Source organism: Wyeomyia smithii, chromosome 1 (assembly GCF_029784165.1).
Source record: "Wyeomyia smithii strain HCP4-BCI-WySm-NY-G18 chromosome 1, ASM2978416v1, whole genome shotgun sequence".
Taxonomy (NCBI): Eukaryota; Metazoa; Arthropoda; class Insecta; order Diptera; family Culicidae; genus Wyeomyia; species Wyeomyia smithii.
Genome location: NC_073694.1, coordinates 62,229,098 through 62,251,165, shown reverse-complemented (window position 1 = coordinate 62,251,165; position 22,068 = coordinate 62,229,098). Strand labels below are relative to the sequence as shown.

Below are 22,068 nucleotides of genomic sequence, written 5' to 3'. Positions count from 1 at the left end.
CGATTCATTTGAAGCGAAATCATTTTCAGAGATGGCTTGACTCAGTTTTCTGAGAATTTCTCAGAAGTTACTCAACCACAAATTATCACAAATTGGATTTCGAAACCACAAATTAACCACTAAATATTGGTGCTAAAAGAATTTAAAAAAAAATACTTTGTCAAGCCATCTTGAAATGAGCGAAGTTGCTTTAAGTTTTCATGTATTCTCTGAATAATTTATGTTATGTTGTTTTGTTTCTTACATACATTCTCAGAATATCCAGTGCCCTAGTTTTAATACCAGTACAGAAGCCTGATTCTCTGAGAAATTAGTATAACTGTATCACAGGTCTTGAGATACTCGTCGCAAATTTCCTAGGCATCTCGACACTCACAGATCCACTTTAACCTTGTTCAAGCCACCTAGCACGTCGGGTCCCTCTTTTTCTGGTGCCGATGGGGTCCCCAAAGAGAACCGATTTTACCGTACTGTCGTTCGCAATCCTCGCGGCATGTCCAGCCATCGCAGCCTCCCGACCTTCGTCACAATGCAATATGGGAATCTCTCCAAGTAGTGCCTGCAACTCGTGATTGATACGCCTGCCCTCTCCGCTTGGTTTGTACTTCAACAATGGCCAGTGCGCGTATGTGCCTCTCGTAACGATGCCCGCTTGTCGTATTACACCATCACAAATAATGTTGATGTCCTGCACGTTCTCGTGAAACTTGCGCGTGTCATTAGCCAGAAACAGTTGCTTCGGCTCTTCACGATATCTGTCCTCCTGCTGGCGATTCCTACTCCTCAGAATCGGGGTCCCCATATTTCGAACTCGAACTTATTTCGAACCGCATTCTCTCTTGTGGCGATGCATAGGTAGCTTTTCTAAACTAGTTTCTTCCTCTCCGTCCATGCCACGGTTGCTTGCCTCATCCATCGTCGAGAATCGAAGCATATAGTTTCTCCGTGGAAGGTAGTGCCTCATCAAGTAAGCGTGCCTTATTGATGGTAGCCTGTGGGTTATCCAACTGCTGGATGTTTTGCGGCGGAGGGCGGTTTTGTCGAGTGTGAAATACCGTAGTTTTGAGTGCACATGTACTGCTACAAGCTGGTGGTCTGAGTTGAGTCTATATCCGCATCCTTAAGGGATCTCCAGATGGCTTTGTAAATATTTCTGCTTGGAAAAAAGTGCTCTACTCACCTCGGGAAGCTGCGAAGTTGATGCATCGTTGGCCGTTGTCGTTCGTGTCGGTGTGTAAGCTTGTGAGGCCCTATCACCGGTCAATAGCTTACTTCCCACCAACCTGGGCGTTCATATTTTCGATAGCAATCTTGATGCCCCGTAGCGAGCAGCTGTCATGTGTTGCCTCCTACTGCACTTAGAACGATTCCTTCTCGTCGTCAGGTCTACCTTCGTGCGAGCAGTGCATGTTGATGATGCTGAAGTTGAAGAGACGACCTGTAAGCCTTAACAAACACCTCCTTTCCTTCGTCTCACTTTTGCGACAGATTTCCTGCTGAGCTACGATGCCAAACTTGCAGGGTTTTATCTGCTCAAACAGCATCCTGTCTCCGCCAAGAATTTACTGACTTGCATTTCCAGGTACCAGGTTTCCATTTGTGGTCCGTTTTTCGTTACCTAGGTCCGTGCCAAATGTTCCGAGTTGTATTTTTTTATTGTTCGAATGTAATTGTTTAGATAGGTTGGTATCGTGATGTGGCTGCCATCTTGGTACGAGACAACTTACTTACTTTACTTACTTTAAATCCGCCGAAAACTGTCCATCACAAAAAGCAATCAAATGGCTCGCTGAAGCCTGCCCCGCTGTATTACTATCATTATATCAACATGTTTGTATACCTGGTACAATTCGTGGTTCATGCGTCTGCGCCACACCCCATCTTCCAATTTACCGCCAAGTATGACCGCAGAACTTTACGCTCAACAACTCCGAGCACTCGTCGATCAGTTTCCTTCAGCGCCCTTGCTTCATGTCCAAAAAGGGCCACCTGGAGTATCAGCATCCTATACAGCGCTAGTTTTGTGCGAGTTTGCAAACTACGGGACATTAGCTGGTTGCGTAGTCCGTAGAAGGCCCTCTTTGCAGCTGCAGCTCGTCGTTTCACTTCACGGCTCATATCGCTGTCACATGTCACGAGCGTACCAAGATAAACGAATTCATCAACCACTTCAAATCGTTTTCCATACATATCCACCTCCGCACCAACACCACAGGAGCTCTCACGCTCCCTACCAGTTAATATGTACTTTGTTTTGGTAGAGTTAATGACGAGTCCCAATCTCGCAGCTTTCCTCTTGAAAGACACGAAGGCCTCCTCCACGGTCCTACGGTCAATACCGATTTATCAATGTCGTCAGCATAATCAAGGAGCATGTGAGATTTCGTGATGATTGGACCGTTTCTTTGCACGTTTGCTCTTCGTACTGCCTTTATTAAAAGCGATGTTGTACAGCAAGTTAGAGAGCGCATCTCCCTGCTTCAGTCCATCTATCGTTACGAACGAGGCTGATGTCTCGCCAGCTATCCGCACGCATGATTTCGATCCCTCCAGCTGCCAGTTCCCGAACAGGCGCTGTTGTGAGTCACTCCTAATCTGGGAAACAAACGATCAGAAAGGTTGGGATTACCTCCTAGGAGAGCAGCTCCCCTTTCCCTTCCCTGTCAGCATACGACCGAGGTCCCACCACGGCACACTGTTTCCAAAGCTGCAAAAACGTGATCGAAATTATTTTGACCCAAAAAAACAGATTTTAGAGCCATAGTGCCTTCAGGAAAGTTGACCCATTGATTATTCTCCATTTTATAGAAGTTGAAATTTTGTGATTTGGATTAATCAGCGATTTACAGTGAGAAGCGAATTTTACTTTTTCCATTTTTGTATATAAAAATTCACTTTGTTCGGCAAAGTTGTTGCACATTTTATAAGAAACAACTTTGTCAAAGGTACCATACTGCCGTTCCAAGCATAGTTGTCCCAGCGTGCATAAGGTTTGTGTAGATCATGGGACTACTATGATTGGAACGGCAGCATACGTCTATCTGCCTTTTTAAATGGACTTTTGTGGAGTTTTCTGCAGATTGCCAATAAAAATCAATTTTTTCAATATAACATTTAGTAGTGATTTTCTACAATTTTTCAATGTTCTACATTGTTGTTTGCTATGGAATTTTATATGCAAACATGAGAAAAATAAAAACCCATTTCTTACTTTTAGGTAGATTAATCACAAAATTTTAATTTCTACGAAATGGAGAATAATTAATAGAATAACTTTACTGAATACAGTACGACTCCAAAATCATTATTTTTTGAGTTAAGAGTGATTAGTTGAAATTAGCGCATTATTCTAGTAAAAATCGTCAACAACCAAAAATAAATGTGAGATAAAAATAAACTTTCTTCGGAGGTATTGTTTGTTTCGTTGTAGCAAATAATTTTGTAGAACATTCGAAAATTATAGAAAATCACTATACAAAGTTAAATAGCGAAAAAAAATTAGAAGTAGTAATCTATAGCAAACTCCACAAAAGTCCATTTGAATAGATAGATAGAAGTATGATGTCTTCCACAAAGTTGTTTCTTTTAAAATTTGCTACAATTTTGCAGAACAAAGTGGATTTTTATATTCCAAAATGAGAAAAGTAAAATTCGTTTCTCACTGTTGAGTGGATTTATCATGGAATTGCAACTTCTATAACATGGAGAATAATTAATGGAACAACTTTGCTGAAGACGTTACAGCTCTAAAATCAATGTTTTTGGGTCAAAATAGTTTCGATCACGTGTTTGTAGCTTTGGAAACGGTGTGCACGGGTTAGTTACCGTAATCTTCTCTTGGTTACTCGTATCACAGCTGGTACCACGAGTAGGTAAGAATAGGAGTTGCTGGGCAGAATGCTACGAACCACAATGAGGTCTATTTTATGCCTGCAATTACACGAGCGCACTGTCCAGCCATTTACCAACCGATTTGGTTTTTGATTGTTCATATATTTTACTATTTTACTGAGTGCCTTAGTAGAACGATGTAAGAAAACAGAAAAAAGAATTGTTTATGTTTCCATTAAACTCTACTAATTTTGAGAAGTAAATATTGAAAATATTACTAGTCCGTACAGATACGTATTTCAGTTGCTACATACAACCATCATCAGTGCTTATGTGGACCAGTCCAGAGTTTGATGAAAACATATAATTCTTTTTCCTGATTTCGTTTTTGATTGGTGTTAACTGTATTTGTATTACTAACGAAAGTGTAGTAATACCACTTGAGATTGAATGACGTGATTTTTGTACCTTAGAATAAATCCCGATTTTAAGAGGGTATTGACAGAAATTCAACTACATCTCGTAGGTTTTCAAGTATAGGCGCTCAATGTCTTCGGAAAAAGTTTTTAAAAAGCATTATTCTACAACTATGTATGTATGTGACTAGATGTTGTTAAATTTGTTTGAACTGATATCATAAAATGATCTCTTTATCAAAAAGGAGCAACTGTGAAAAGTTTCAGCGAAATTTGAAATGAACGATTAGGATCGATGTGCGGAGTAGCATGGAATGACTCATATTAATCCATACATGAAAGCCTTTCATACGTGAATCACGGTGGCCATGTAATACAATTTTACGGACTTTGTTTTGTCGTTCACCAGATTATTATGAGTAATTTGAATTTACAGAGCTTCCAAGATTGAATATTTTGAAGATCCGATATTCAATATTGGCTGTAAAACATATCATCATGGTGTCATGGTGACCGGGTGCCGAGAGACACTTTTATGGTAATAGTTGTTAGATCATCATAACCAGCCATGGAAAACGACAGAATTTGTTTTGTGTCATAACTCACTCATGCTTATAAGTTTAATAAAAATAGAATAGCGTAATGGAGTGTAAGAATTGCACAAACAAACGTTGGTCCCAAGTTTCCACCTCTCTAAGGCCGTTACAAATTTTACTTTTATTTCATGTCAAACTTTTATAGAAAATATTTCATTTTTTTCCCTCTTGGTGTTATTTATTTCTCCCAGCGGGTCTCGAGGCAATGGAATATAGAAAAGTACGGAGATGGTTTGACTCTCGGGTTTAAAGGGCTTCTTTTTTGTTAACCCTCTCCCGCTCACAAGGTTCATCAATAAAATTTATAGCTTCACGAGAAAATTCAAGCTGAACACTTTGTAGACTAACTAAAACTACTGTCAACTGTAGTATTTTGAAGAAAATGCCCAGTGATGCTCTGAGGCAGCATATTAAAGTTTATGGAACAATCGTAAGCACAACAAACTATTTTATGTCAAGATATGATGATTATAATTCTTGGTGCTCTAGAGTCACCATGAGCGGGAAAGGGTTAACAGTGATGACGTAGAAGTCAAAAAACAATGTTCGGTACATTTTTTTCTAAAATTTTTCACAGGTTATGACAGTTTACGGCTAAAAATGCCTACCTGCTTTGTTAAACAATGCGAAACACAATTCCAAATGGCATTTTCTTGTTTTTAGAGATCTACGTTACAACCCCATCACGTCCTTTGTATACCTCATTGGTCTCGAGGTACGATGCTGTCTTAACAAGCCAGTTGTCGTAGGTTCGAGTCTCGGCTTGGGAGAGACTGTTAGTGTCAGTAGGATCGTAACGCTAGCCCCGCAATTGTCCTGTACACTTAACAGTTGGCTGCGAAGTCTGTGTATAATAAACAGAAGGTCGAGTTCCGATACGGAATGTAGCACCAAGGCTTTTTTTTTTCTTTATCTATAATTTATTTGACACGGCACAAATACAATTTAATGTTTAACGGCGCCAATTATATCTGGTAGCTTACTTTCTAAAGTATCTTAATAACTAAAAGCAAATTTTTTATCCTCGCTGCCGACTACGAGCTGAAACTAAATCTAACTTAAAGCTAGAATGTTTTGCATTAAAAGCACTGAGTTGTTGTTTGATGGTTTTCTATCGCCATAGGTAAGCAGCCTATTGAATATGTTCCGCTGCTGGGCCAAGATATTACGGACTGGCATATTGGGTTGTCTCCCTCGGGACCTGAGAGTATCGTGCGGGTCTAGTTGCTGTTTCCGGATCCGGGGTCTTAACGTGTTCTTGTCGTTTGGTTGTATGTAGGCGGAAGGGAATAGGATTAAACTGTGGCGTGGATGGATTTCAGGAAACCGTATATAAGGGACATGTAGGATAGGTCACGGCTCGCCAAGACATCACGAACAGGAACAGCCGGCTGCCTACTTTCGGCCTGCAGGGAAGCTATTAATTTAGACCTGGCGTCACGGTGTACAGGGCATGACCAAACCACATGCTCTATGTCGTGATAACCTTCACCACAGGCACAGATACCACTTTCCCCGAGCCCAACACGACGGAGATGCGCGTCAAATCTATAGTGATTGGACATAAGCCGGGACATCACGCAAATGAAATCCCGACCTACATCCAACCCCTTGAACCACGGGTTCGTCGACACCTTGGGGATTATGGAATGTAACCTTCCCAGTTCCCCTCTGGTCCAAGCATTTTGACAACTGATGATCGTATTCTGACGTACAAGTGCGAAAAATTCATTAAAGTCAATTGGTCTTTCATAAATATCACCGTTTGTTGCGCCCACCTTATCCAAAGAGTCCGCTTTCTCATTGCCCGGTATCGAGCAGTGAGAAGGGACCCACGCTAAGGTAATCTGAAACGATTTTTCGGATAAAGCACTCAGATGTTCCCGTATTTTCCCCAGGAAATACGGAGAGTGCTTAACATCTTTCATCGATCGGAAAGCCTCAATGGAACTGAGACTGTCCGTAAAGATGAAATAATGGTCCTTGGGCATTTTTTCGATAATCCCTAGGGTGTACTGAATTGCAGTTAATTCTGCGACGTAAACAGAAGCAGGATTATCGAGTTTATGGGAGACGGTTAAATTGTTATTGAAAATACCGAAGCCAGTGGACCCATCAAGAAGTGATCCGTCAGTGTAGAACATATTGTTGCAGTTGATGTTTCGATATTTATTGGAAAAAAATTTGGGGATCTGCTGCACGCGTAAATGATCCGGGATTCCACGAGTTTCTTCTATCATGGATGTATCGAAAAACACAGTAAAATCAGAAGTATTTGAGAAGTCGACACGATTTGGAATATTCGAAGAAGGGTTAATATTTTGGGACATGTGATTGAAATACAATGTCATAAAACGGGTTTGAGAATTAAGTTCGATTAACCTTTCAAAATTTCCAATCACGGGACGGTTCAGGACCTCACATTTGATAAGAATACGAGAAGACAGGCTCCAGAAGCGGTTTTTCAATGGTAGTACTCCAGCTAAGACCTCCAAACTCATCCATGCATGCAACCTAAGGCGATACGCAAACAACGATATTGTAGCCGCTCCAGTTTGATCAAATGTGTGTTTGCTGCGGAGCGGAAGCAGAAACACCCGTATTCAATAACAGACAATATCGTTGTTTGGTAAAGCCTTATAAGGTCTCCTGGATGGGCTCCCCACCATTGTCCGGTTATTGTACGAAGAAAATTCACTCTTTGTTGACATTTTTTCATCAGATACCTCACGTGACAACCCCAGGTGCCTTTAGAGTCGAACCAGACACCAAGATATTTGTGTACCACAACCTGAGAAATCGTTTTACCCATTAATTGTGTTTGAAGCTGAGCAGGTTCATGCTTCCTAGAAAAAACTACTATCTCAGTTTTCTCCGGAGAGAATTCGATACCTAGCTGTAAAGCCCAAGCAGACAAATTGTCCAAGGTATCTTGCAATGGTCCTTGCAAATCGGCAGCTTTGGCTCCTGTAACAGAGATTACACTGTCGTCTGCAAGTTGTCTTATCGTGCATGAATTTGCCAGACATTCGTCGATGTCATTTACATAAAAGTTGTAAAGAAGGGGGCTTAAACATGAGCCCTGGGGAAGACCCATGTAGCTAATGCGAAAAGTTGCCAAATCGCCGTGCGTAAAATGCATGTGCTTTTCGGACAACAAATTGTGCAAAAAATTGTTTAAAATTGGAGAAAATCCTTGTCGGTGAAGTTTACCCGAAAGAATGTCAATAGAAACGGAATCAAAAGCCCCCTTAATGTCCAAGAACGCAGACGCCATTTGTTCTTTGCGAGCATACGCCAGCTGAATATCTGTTGAAAGCAACGCAAGACAATCATTCGTCCCTTTGGCACGGCGGAAGCCAAATTGAGTATCCGATAGTAGGCCATTTGATTCGACCCAATGGTCTAAACGACGGAGTATCATTTTTTCCATCAATTTCCGGATACAGGATAGCATTGCAATCGGCCTATAAGAGTCAGAGTGATCAGAAGCTGGTTTCCCTGGTTTTTGGATGGCGATCACCTTCACTTGCCTCCAATCCTGCGGTACAATGTTTTGCTCCAGGAACTTATTGAACAAGTTCAACAAGCGCCTCTTGGCATTGCCGGGTAGATTCTTCAACAAGTTGAATTTGATTCTATCTAACCCAGGCGCGTTATTGTTACAGGACTGGAGGGCAACTGAAAATTCTGCCATCGTAAAAGGTGATTCTATCGCGTCGTGGCCCGGAGACGCATCGCGAACAATGTTTTGCTCAGGAACAGAGTCCGGACATACTTTCCTGGCAAAATCAAATATCCACCTACTTGAAGACTCCTCGCTTTCGTTGACCGTTACGCGATTCCGCATTCTTCGGGCTGTGTTCCAAAGAGTGCTCATCGATGTCTCCCTCGACGTCTCGTTCACGAACCGACGCCAATATCCGTGTTTCTTTGCTTTAGCCAAGCTTTTAAGCTTGGTATCAAGCTCCGAATACCGTAAATAGTCGCCAGGTATACCTCCCTTCTGGTAGGCCAAAAACGCGTCGGATCTTTGCGTGTAGACATCGGAGCACTCTTGGTCCCACCACGGAGTGGGAGGACGTTCTTTAATCGTTACGCCGGGATATTTCTTCGTTTGGGCTTGCAACGCGGCGTCGAGAATCAAGCCCGCGAGGAGGTTGTATTCTTCAAGTGATGGATGATGTTGAATCGAATCGACCGCTTTTGAAATCATTTCCTCGTATAACTTCCAATCGACATTCCGTGTGAGGTCATACGAAATGTCAACTGATCGCATGCGAGTTGACCCGTTATTAATTGAAATAAGAATAGGCAAATGGTCGCTACCTTGAGGATCGAGGATTACCTTTCATGTGCAATCCAACCGTAGCGACGTCGAACATAAGGATAGATCCAAAGCGCTTGGGCGCGCTGGAGGTTTCGGGATACGTGTCATTTCACCGTTGTTTAAAATAGTCATGTCGAAGTCATCGCAAAGGTTATAGATTAAAGAGAAGCGGTTATCATTGTAAGGGGAACCCCAAGCCACGCCATGAGAGTTGAAGTCTCCCAAAATCAAACGTGGCGAGGGAAGAAGTTCTATTAAATCGAAGAGCAGCCGTTGCCCAACCTGTGCTCTGGGAGGAATATATATTGAGGCAATACAAAGCTCTTTACCTAGTATTGTCATTTGACATGCGACAACTTCGATGTCTGGAATCGAGGGGAGGTTAATACGATAGAAAGAATAGCACTTTTTAATCCCTAAAAGTACTCCTCCATATGGGGTGTCTCGATCAAGGCGAATAATATTAAAATCATGGAAGTTGAGATCAATATTTGAAGTAAGCCAAGTTTCACAAAGGGAAAATGCATCGCATTTGTTTTTATTTACCAAAACTTTAAACGAATCAATTTTTGGTAAAATACTTCTACAATTCCACTGTAAGACAGAGATAGAATCCCTCATATACGCAGTTGAATTAGGCATCGAAGGATACAATCGCTGCAATGATCTAACTGTTGGGAGGAATGCTGTAAGAAAAATTTTTATTGGATCGGGTACATTGAAAGTTTCAAAAATCCAGTCCACAATGTCAGAAAATTTCACTAATCCAGAGTTTGTTTCATCAACTGGGAGTGCAAAAGGAACAACTGGGGTTTTAGATGTTCCTGGCAGTGCTGGGAACTCCTTCTGGGACTTTAAATTTGCAAGCCCAGGAGGAGTTTGCTTCGGTTTTTCCGCAGCACTGTTTGGTTTGTTTGTAACTTTCATTTCACTTTTTTGGGAAGTTTAGGAGAGGAAAAATTTTTCCTCTTTCTAGACTCCCCAGGATTGGCGTAAGATGTTCCCGCTGGTGAATCGTCAGAATCGGTTTCATCAGAGGACAACAGATCAAAAGGGTTTGATGTAATGGTAGAAGTGGTAACGGTCTTCTTCAGCATCTCAGCGTAAGAACGCTTCGAACGCTCTTTAAGAGACCTCTTTATTTTATCCCTGCGCTGCATGTACATCGCACATGTCGAGAGCTCATGCTGACTCTCCCCACAGTGAATGCATTTTTCAGCATTTTTACTGCAGGAATCATCCGCATGATTCTCCCCACACTTGCCACAACGTGCCTTATTGCAGCAGTAGGCGGCGGTGTGGCCTAACTGCTTACAATTCAGGCAGTTCATGACGCGAGGCACATATAATCGCACAGGGAGACGAACCCGGTGGATCGAGACGTGGCTTGGTAGCGCTGACCCGGCGAACGTAACTCGAAACGAGTCTGACGTTCGTGGATGGTGGCGCGGGAGGCGAGGGATCTACATCCATCCCGCTAAGTCTAGCGCACTAGCGCCGACAAGAGCACGTACCTTTTTACTTCTCCCTTCCAGTAAGGTTGGTTGTCCGATCGTTCGAAGTTGCAGCCGTTACAGCCAGCAGCACCAATACAGCAGCACCAAACAGCCACCAGCAGCGAGCCAGGTGTGAGATCACTCCACACAGCGATACAACTCAACTGTCAACTGATGGCTTCTTCTTTTTCCTCTTTTGTATCTCGTCCACTGCTGTAGCACAATTCAGCCAGCAGCCAAATCGGCTTACGCACCAGCTGGCAGTCACGATGCGAAACAGATGCACAAAGGCGCGACCTTGAACCCGGATTTATTTCACTCGACCAGGCAAACAATGCCAACACTTGTTCACACGTCTTTTGTTTTATATTCTATCGGAGCGATCACCAAACACGTCCGATACTGATGCGTGTTCGGCACAGAATGCAGCACCAAGGCTTTGCTTTGCTTTGTTATTTATTTTTACAGCTTCACAATGACCAGAGGAATCGGGAAATTACAATTGATGAAATGAAGAAGGTTTGGTATAGTAGACCAGTAGGCATGAAAGGTGAGGGAATCGTAACGTATGAGAAACGGGTAAATTCCGAAAGCTGCGTGAAAAAATGCATAAATTTCGAAATCCACGGAAAAAGCTTTACTTCAAAACGCTTGTAAAAAGTTTTTTTTTATTGATGTCTGCTAAACAATTTTTTAAAGTTTATGAATTAGAGGTAACCACCTGTGAATCAAAACGAAAATCAGTCAAAATGCAGTCATATAAAGGGTGATTTTTTAAGAATATGGTTTTTCTTTTAAAAAAACGCATAAAAATTACACAACTGTATGAAATCTTTATTTGAGCCAATGAATTGGTTTATGCCATTTACTTTTTAAAGATAATTTCATTCAAATGTTGGCCACGGCTGCGTTTTAAATGGTCCATACGAAAAGTCCAACTTTGGGTCACTTTTTCGATCATTTCGGCTGGTATCTCGCGAATAGCGCGTGTAATGTTGTCTTACAAGGCTGGAATTGTTGTTGGCTTATCCGCATAGACGAGAGACTTAACGTAGCCCCACAAAAAATAATCTAGCGGTGTTAAATCGCATGATCTAGGCGGCCAATTCACCGGTCCATTTCGTGAGATGAATTGCTCACCGATCTCATTCCGCAATATGTCCATTGATTCGCGCGATGTGTGGCACGTTGCTCCGTCTTGCTGAAACCACATGTCAACAAGACCCAGCTCTTCCATTTCCGGCAAAAAAAATCAGAAAACATCGCGCGATAGCGAGCGCCATTGACCGTAACGTAGCGATTTCGATCATCTTTGAAGAAGTACGGACCAATGATGCCTCCAGCGTGTAAACCGCACCAAACCGTGCTTTTTTCTGGGTGCATTGGCGATTCTTGTATTGCCTCTGGTTACTCTTCGATCCAAATGCGGCAATTTTGCTTATTAACATACCTACTTAACCAGAAATGAGCTTCGCCACTGAACACAAGTTTTCGGTAAAAAAGTAGATTTTCGGCAAGTTGTTCTAAGGCCCAAAAGTTCGTTTATTTGTAAGCGTTGTTCAGGCGTAAGTCTGTTCATGGTGAAATGGCAAACCAAACTGAGTACATTAGACTTTGACAGCTGTCAGAATTCCCGCGTGAACTGTCAAATCTGAATACACGAAAAACCAAATAGCAAAAAAATCACCCAAATATAGAAAATCTATAAAAAAAATCACCCTTTAAAATATGGTCCCGTGGTGTAATGTGGTACCCGTTATTTTGTGGTTAGCGATCGGTTCCTGATCAGGTCGAGGATCTTTTCGAGCTGGAAACTTTCTCGACTCAGCACTGGACCACGGTGTACCGTTGTAAAATAAGTAAATCTCGCTAAACATGTGAAAAGGGCCCATGTGCCATATGTGACCAAGGCACAATTTCACGTTTTGCCTTTCTCCTAGAAAGGTATAGCAATCACTGCAAATACTAAATGTATAAAAGTGCTCAAAAGGGCCGTATGTCGTATATCACTCGACTTAGTTAGACGAGCTGAGCATTTTCTGTATGTGTGTGTATGTGTGTGTGTATAGCGCTCTCCAAATCTCACTCGATTTTCTCAGATGGCTGGACCGATTTTCATGAAATTAATTGCAAATGAAAGGTTTAGTTGCCCCATAAGACCCTATTGAATTTTATTGTAATCGGATTTTTAGTTTAGAGGTTATGTTTAAAAATGTAAAAATCACGAAACATCATTATCTCAGAAACTACTCAAATGATTTTACCAAAATTGGTTTCAAATGAACGAGCTACCTAAAAACCCTTAACTTTCGAATTTCATAAAGATTAGACATGTTGTTCAAAAGTTATTTACAGAAACGTATCCTGGAAAGCGTTTAATATCACTCATGTTTCTCAGAGATGGCTGGACCGATTTCCACAAAATCAATGTCATATAGAGATTTAGTTTTCCTGTTATGTTTTAAAATGTGAAACTCAACTTTGAAAAGAAACATATTCCGAAGACTACCTAACTCACTCCCTTTTCCCAGAGATGGCTGAACAAAATTAGTGTCATATGAATGGTCTAGCTGCCTCATAACACCCCATTGATTTTCACTATAATCGGTTTGTAACTTTGTCTGTAATGTATCAGAATGTGAAAGTCACGAAACTTCATTATCTCAGAAACTACACAACCGATTTGAACAATATTGGTATCAAATGAACGGGCTAGTTAAAGAATAACTGACGAAATATGATAATTGAACACGTGGTTTAAAACTTGTGAAAAGAAATAGAAGAAAAATCCTACTATAAATAAACGAATCTAAAATGATATTCAATCGAATGATGTATAATCGAGTTCAACCTAAATATAAGTACAGTGACGTTTCGATTGTACCACGATCATAAACAAATTTCGCGTTGTCAAATAAAAGTTGTGAAAAAAAAACAAATTTCACGTCGTATATTTGAAACATATTTATTTCATGTTATTTGTATATCTATTTCAAGCAGTAAATTTGGAGCTGACGATTGAAAAATGTACTAACTGGGGAAATAGTTAATTAGAAATTTACGAAAAATATAGTCCAGCAGGTGGGACTCGAACCCACAACTTCTAATCTCCGGTCAGATGCGTTTCCGATTACACTACCGCAAGACGTATAAGACGACCTCGCTAAATAGATATTTTGTATCGCTTGCACACTTTATCGCACGTCATCATTTACTCAGTCAAGATGTTGCCGTTGGTAGAGACGGCAACAGACTGGCGCTTTTCGATCTCTTACTGATGCAGTAAACCCCACTGCGACGTGAGAGATACGAAACAAAAGCCAGCCACCAAACAATACTCTCTACTGAGTAAATGATGACGTGCGATAAAGTGTGCAAGCGATACAAAATAGCTATTTAGCGAGGTCGTCTTATACGTCTTGCGGTGTTGTAATCGGAAACGCATCTGACCGGAGATTAGAAGTTGTGGGTTCGAGTCCCACCTGCTGGACTATATTTTTCGTAAATTTCTAATTAACTATTTCCCCAGTTAGTACATTTTTCAATCGTCAGCTCCACATTTACTGCTTGAAATAGAAATAAAAACAGCTTGACTTGCATTATAGTCATTAAAAATAAGAAAGTTATTTGTATATGTTAATATTAGGTATGGTTTCACTATTGGGTACCGAAAATTTGTTATATAGGATGGAAAATAAATCAAAGTGTTTTTTTTTCTGAAAATTGAATTGTTCGTGTGAATCTATTTTAGCAAATAAAAAGTTTGAATGAAAAAGGCTGGGTCTCACCGCTAGGTGGATTAAATTGTGTTTTTTAAGAATACAAGCTTAATCTACTCGCACAAATAACATTGTTTGATTAAAAATAAATTCTTTAATCAACAAATCTTATTGGTAATGGTAGATTGCATTTACCAAAATAAACGAGAAAGTTTGGCTTGTTCACATATGGCACATGGGCCCTTTCCACATGTTTGGCGAGAAATGTACCAAAAACAATATCGATAACAAATTCTCTCAACTTACCTAGTTGATCAAGACCGCTATTAACCCTTCGCGATATTGTTTTTTTTTATAATCATATAAAATCAATGAGAGAATTTATTTTTGAAAGTTTAGCGTTACTCTAATCGCATGATATGAAAGAGAAAAATGATTACAACAATCCGCGCAATAACCGACTTTCCTTGGAAATCCACGTAAATTCCGGAATTCGACTAAACAAAAACCGTGTAAGTTGTGGCACAACGCTATGAATAGTTTATACCGTATTGGTATTGGTATAAGTAGGTTGTTTTACATTGAAGCGGATTTATGTTTCGCCGTTCTAGAAGCATGTTAGAAAACCGATTTCGATTGTCCATTTGTTCTGCTGTTTGTTGGAAAAAATCCGGTAAGGGTTCCAAACAAGTCAACTTCAACTGGTTATTTATTATTGTTCGTGAAACGTGAAAGGTTATCATATAAATGTGTGCATTCGTTGCTTTTTGTATGAACGCAGTATAAGACTCATTTTAGCCACACTCAGATACCGTACGAGAGTGAGCAGTTACCCGGTTTGTTTACATTCACAGGTTCTTTCGAGAATATGAGATATTTTTACGCTCAATTGCCTTGCACCCTTTTAACATTACCCTCTAGCCTTGTCACTATTAGCGGAAACATGAAGCAACAAATTATGAATTCTATGGTCCTCTTCCACGGTCATCCACTTTCCCTTATATACATACACAGACAGCCCTGGGAAAGCCAACTGATTGATGTATGCCTTTGCTACCTTTCCAACACCCCGAATCGGTTTCCGCACTGCTCAAACCTGGACACCGACGATGTTGATCACGTTTCGGAATCGCGCGATGAAAGTTTTGCCTTGGTTTTTTTTTTTTCACCATATTCGCCTTTTCTATGCTGTGTGTGAGTACATGTTACGTGAACTGACCAAACGCAAAAAAAAACAGACCACACTTGTCTTGACGGTTTTGTCCTTCTACGGTGTCTGACTTACTATGTCCTCCTTGCTTTCTGTCCGGTCGCTGCGTTTTTGCGCAGTTGCCCTACGCGCTATAATCAAATTGCATCAACTGATGGGTGTGTAGCGCAAAGTTGGGTTTCATTTTTCACCGCGTTCCCTGCTACTTTAGGAATGTGAGATTCCACGCGAACTTGCCTATGGCAGTAGGTAACACCTTATTAGATTTTAGTGGAACTTAGGGGTCGACCCAAACGCTTCGTCATTTCTTTTATGAAATATGTTGTTGGATAAAACTATTCTTAGATATGATGTGAATATCATCATTTGATGTTTGGCTACTGACACATACTAATGGTCTTTGTAACTCAAAATGAAAAATCAAAAAATTTTGCAAAAAGGCGTGTTTCTGAAATTTCAAACATGTAAAGTTGGTCTGCTCATCGATGTCACGAAAATCCACTAAGAGGATACTGCCAAGCGAGGATGACCGAATTGGTGTAAAATCTCTCAAATCCACCTACTGTTTCATCGAGCTCATATGCTAATTAGCATTTTTTTTTTGCAAACTGTTTGATGGTAATTCTGTTTCGAGCCATCCGAGCCCGGGGAGCTCTTCACGGGTATGGATTTTTTGTCGGTTTGGTTACTTTTTCGGTGAAACGAAACTAGCGATTAATTATCAAATTTTATCCCACACCTACCTACAACTTACCTAGAATGCAGAGGTTACATAACGACCGGTTGGACCCACAACAATATACTGGATGTCTAGATCTATTCAATTTATGTATAGTTTATATGGAGCTCGGGTCGGAACTATCCGAATATTATTTTTGTTCTGATGATAGTGTGTAACGTAAAGTAGCGTATATAACCACGTCAGATTGGGTCTATTATTATTATGTTTCTTTTTATTATCATTTTTTTAATAATACACCTAGTTGTTGCTCCAAAGGGACAACATTCTGTATTTTTTTAAAATTTCCACGTCATCAACTGTTCTATTCCTCCTATTATGCCAACCTGAGAACCAACAGCATCAACGTTCAATGCTTCATGTTTAGTTACCTTACTTTCAGCTTCGTAATTGGTCCAAAAAAGTGATGTAATTTTGTTAAAAATAAACGCGTCACGCATCGATTGAGGCGTTACCAAACGCATGAATGAAGATGTTTGTCTCGCCGTTCGTATCGTACTTCTGCCATCCAGCTCCCAGTTGGACAGCTGTCTCACAGAGGCTTGGGGTTTCCATCTTCAAATTAATTAATCTCGTCAGCCAACCAATGGGTGCTTTTGGGTGCTCAAAATGACAATCGTTGACCTATCATCGCAGCCGCCGTCTTGCACTTGTAGCACAAACTTCATCGTACGAATGCGGTGTGCAACAGCAGCATAATGACCTTTCTTGCAGCCCATGCATACAGCAGAAATTACAACTTTCAGCATAACTAATACTGTCTATCCGCTTTCCCGTTACAGATGCCGACAGTTCTACGTACAGCGACACCCATGGGTACCGGCGTACCAGGCCGTCATCACGTTCTTCGTCATCGCCAACTTTACACTGGCCACCTTTATGGATCCTGGTGTCATCCCGAAAGGTAAGCAACAACCGACGATGGCACTGTTGGCAGTCTATGATTTCCGCCTATCTGCGCTGCATTGTCTTGCCGATTACAATGCATAGAATAGCGGCTTTACTTCTACGGCGGCTGGGATTTACCAACTACGATGATGAACCCCATCAAGTATTTATGAGTAGTTCCGTGTTTGTTTGTCTTGTCTTGGCAATCCGACTGCAACAGATTTCATACTTTTGGAAGTTTACGAGCATCTGTTTGCTAACTTGACTTATCACGCTTTGAATTATTTCAAATAAACTAATTCAAGGAATATGAAATTGATAAACATTCTGTTCTTACCAGCCGGAATCCCGGTTGGAGGGAGCTTTGAGGATGATATTGATACTCCCTAATTCATAATTTAGTGCAATCGAATCATAAAGTGATGGATTTCGATAAAAATCTGTTACTCGATACACTCTTTTTGCCTTTTTCCTAGAAAGGTATAGCAATCACTGAAAAAACTAAAGGTATAAAAGTGCTCCAAAGGGCCGAATGTCGTATGTCACTCGACTCAGTTCGACGAGCTGAGCATTTTCTGTATGTGTGTGAGACCCCATTGAATTTTATTGTAATCGGATTTTTAGTTTAGAGGTTATGTATCAAAATGTAAAAATCACGAAACATCAATATCTCAGAAACTACGCAACCGATTTGAACAAAATTAATTTCAAATTTACGGGCTACCTAAAAACCCTTAACTTTTGAATTTCATTAAGATTGGACATGTGGTTCAAAAGTTATGGAAAGTATCGTGTTTTCGAGACTATTTAATCTCACTCATGTTTCTAAGAGATGGTTGGACCGATTTTCATAAAATCAGTGTCATATGGAAGGTCTTGTTGCCCCATGAGACCCTATTGATTTTTTTTGCAAACGGATTACCACCTTGCCTGTTATGTTAAAAATGTGAAATCCAGCTATGAAAAGTAAAACATTCACAAGACTACATAAACTCACTCACTTTTCTCTGAGATGGCTGAACCGATTTTCACTAAATTGGTGTCAAATGAGAGGTCCAGCTGCCTCATAACACCCTATTGAATTTAACTGTAGTCGGACTGTAACTTCGTCTGCAATGTATCGAAATGTGAAAAGCACGAAACTTCATTATCTCAGAAACTATACAACCGATTTGAACAATATTGATATCAGATGAACGGGCTAGTTAAAAGTTAACTAATGAATTATGATTGAACAAGTGGTTTCTTAATTCGGCTGCTCTATACGTTCCCATTTCATTCGATTATAATCGAACTTAAGCAACCGTTATAAATAAAATTGTTAACACAACGAGTCTATTATCTCAAAGATTACACGACTTATTTAACATAGCAAGCGTCATACAAACGAGTTATCTCCTAAACTTACAAATAACTATATAATAATAATAACATAACAACTTGATATGTGGAAGTTATGGAACGAACAGAAATTCTAAGACTGTTTAAAACTATACCTGCTTTGATCAATATACGTGGCCTCAACATAATTTAAATGTGGTTTCGTACTATTTAAACGTTCCCGGTGTCGCTCGTGATGAAATTGTTCGAAATTAAAAGTCATTTTTTTTATTTCGCTATTTCTTAAGCACTAACATTACGTTAAATTTCATATTTAATACTTCAATCACAACATCAATATTTTAGGACCCAAAGAGTGAATATACTTTAATTAGATTGAAGCGTCTATGTAAATCTATTTTTACAAATAATAAGTTTGAATGAGAAAGGTTGGGTCTGACCGCTAGGTGGATTAATTTTATTTTTTTTATTTAATAAGGCGGGTTGTTGGTAGTTTAAGTATTTATAATAAATATTAGTAAATAATGATTAATTGCTAACTTATTGGCTGTTAAGAGAGCTTATCGTAGCAATTGAGGATTGCAACGATTTTTGTCGAAAATTGTTAATAATTTTATTTGACATAGCTTCTAATGTTTCAACACCAGTAAGTCTATGTAATTCGAGTGTACCAAACCAAGGAGGACGCTTCAAAATCATTTTCAGAATTTTATTCGGAATCCTTTGATGCGTTTTCTTCCTTGTTAAACAACAACTTAACCAGATCGGTACAGCATAAAGCATTGCTGGTCTAAAAATTTGTTTGTAAATCAAAAGTTTATTCTTTGAACAAAGTTTGGGATTTCTATCAATGAGGGATATAAACATCTCGTATATTTGATGCACTTGGCTTGTATACTCTCAATGTGCTCTTTAAAAATAAGTTTCTTATCATAAATTAGTCCCAAGTACTTAACCTTGTCAGTCCAACTTAAAATAACACCATTCATCTTGATAACGTGATTATTGTTTGGCTTAAGGAAAGAAGCCCTATTCTTATGGGGAAAAATTATCATTTGAGTTTTGAAAGCATTGGGAGAAATTTTCCACTTTTGCAAGTAGGAAGAAAAAATATCTAAACTTTTCTGCAATCGACTGCATGTGACACGAAGACTTTTTCCTTTTACGGAAATGCTTGTGTCATCACAGAACCATGAGATCCTGGAGGCAAATCTGGAAGATCTGAAGTAAAAATGTTGTAACTGGTCGGCCGAATCGCTTCCCGATGATAAGCGGGTGGCTTAAATGCGCCACTCTCCTAAGAGAGACCACCCGCCGAGATGTGATTGCCCAGCCTGAGACCTTCCAAGGGGAGGTTCTTTTTTATCCCGTTACGGGAAGGGAAGCTGTCCGCTGTCCTTAAATGCCCTGCTCTACTCCGCTAAATGCGTCAGATACTTTGCCTACGCTCCCACCTGGTACCTTTATCCGCGGTACTCGACCTCGCAAAAACAGAACGGCAGATGGTTAATTTTCATCACTGGCCCAATCCAGTCTCGCAGAACTAAAATTGACCAGGGTGGATTCGGGAGCTTTCCGGGCTGGTTTCGGAGCCAGCCGTCCCAGTAAAATAATACCAAAAAAAAAAAACAGCGAAACTACACGAAACCCCGAGTGAAACCAGTGAAAAACCTTAACTCATCTACTAGGACAGTCTATCACTTTTCATAAAAACCTCCGTTTTCTGCCGTATAACTACTGCGGTTTATTCCAGTGAGATTTGGTACCTTCTATCCCGTTTCAGCATTTTATTACAATGGTTTTGGTTTACAATTTCGCTTCACTAGGCCTAGTCATTTCTTATCCTAACTCATTCCTTTCCCGATTTATTCCCTATCTTCTACAGTGTGCAATTCTGCTGTCGTCAAAGGGCAAGTGTGCGGCGGGGGCAAATCTTCTCTAGATTCGGCTTAGGGTCACGGCCCTAGTTTAGTCGCATGCGCATGGACAAAAATTAGATGGGAGTACTCACTCTTTACCGGGTTTCATGAGGGTGGGTCGGCTTACAATGGCGTAGCCGCCATACCTGGTTACTGCTGCTGCGTCGTTCTGCTTCGTACCACGCGGGTCCTTTCACCGATGTCCTATCGGCACGCTACCAGTGCTACGTTGGGTCGAAATCGGGTGTCTCCACTCTATCCGTCTAGCCTATTGTTCTCCTCGAACGTCTGCTGCTGCCTGGCAGCGCACAGCGTGCGCCTCGATCAGTGAATCATCAAGGGTGATGGTGCCGATTACTGGTCTTTCGGCCTGTTCCGTACAGGCATAAACGTTTGACGATGCTCGTGTTCGGAATCGTGTTGTGCAGGGAAGCCGCGGGGGTATCCGTGATGTCGCAATCGATGAGCGGTGGCAATTATAATGGAAGAAAAAGGTGGCCAGCACGTGTCGTTTCATTATCTACCGCCTTTGGGCAAGATTCCGCTTCTTACCTTTATGCACACTTTGCACACTACAATTTTTTTACGCACATCCACTCTGAATGGAACCTGCCTTTATCTATCTACGGGTCTATCTGGGAAAAGGAACTGTCCTTAGTAAATTAAATAAAGAGTGTCACTGGTTTTTTTAAACCACCTGTCTCAAACTTCGCGCGGATCTGTACTGTGCAGATCGCTCCTGCCTCTTTCACTAATCAACTTAGAGTGAACTATCAAGCATTGGGATTCCTCAGATCAACCGTCCACGGTAACTTCGTTACCGGAACCTGTCTCGCGAGGATCATTGCCCACGCTAAAAGCCCGAAGGTTGCAGTTTCGGCAAGGTTATCTTCTTCTAGCGTGCATCTTCCACCCAGCATCCAGTATCCCATCCCCGAGGATAGAGAGAAAAAGGAAACTCTCCCAGTGACGCAATAGGTCAATAGACTTATTTGGCTGGGTCAATCCACTCTTCGACCGCCAGCGATGCATGCAAAGCAACGTAAGCGAACGTAAGAGGACTCGTGGCTGAGTAAATATTATGCCAATTACTACTTTTTTGGCGCCTGTTGCGGTAATGTGAGCCGCAGATTATTTAGAAAAAAAAAAATTAATTCTAGCATGCATTATGTGTAATGCAGAATAAATGAAATAAAAAACAAATCAATTCTGATTCAATCTTACAATATCGTTATTTAATATTACGATAGTGCTGCTAAATCTTAAAAAACATTACTTCCAAGGTACTCGTTACAATGTTGTACAGCACTGGACCCAAGACTGAACCTTGAGGCACACCTCCCTGACAGGAAATCTATTAGATTTTGACTTCTGATAGACAACCTGCAGAGTTCGATCAGTAAGATAATTTTTTAAAATTTTGATTGGGAAAATTGGAAAATTAAAAGTTTGCAATTTCGCAATCAAACCTTTGTACCAAACACTGTCGAATGCTTTTTCTATGTCTAAAAGAGCAGATCCAGTGGAAAAACTTTAGATTTGTTATCTCGTATCATATTATTAACTCTGAGCAAGTAGTATGA

At 40.6% G+C, this 22,068-nt stretch overlaps 1 protein-coding gene across 2 annotated transcripts in view; it reads left to right on the top strand.

The window, feature by feature from the left end:
- The window catches only part of LOC129723353 (palmitoyltransferase ZDHHC8), an 88,163-nt gene that overhangs the window by 15,246 nt on the left and 50,849 nt on the right, over positions 1-22,068 (top strand). For both annotated transcript variants that reach the window (XM_055677646.1, XM_055677570.1), the window contains exon 2: positions 17,120-17,241. In XM_055677646.1, the coding sequence (XP_055533621.1) occupies positions 17,120-17,241 (122 nt within the window). The remainder of the gene's footprint in view (positions 1-17,119; positions 17,242-22,068) is intronic.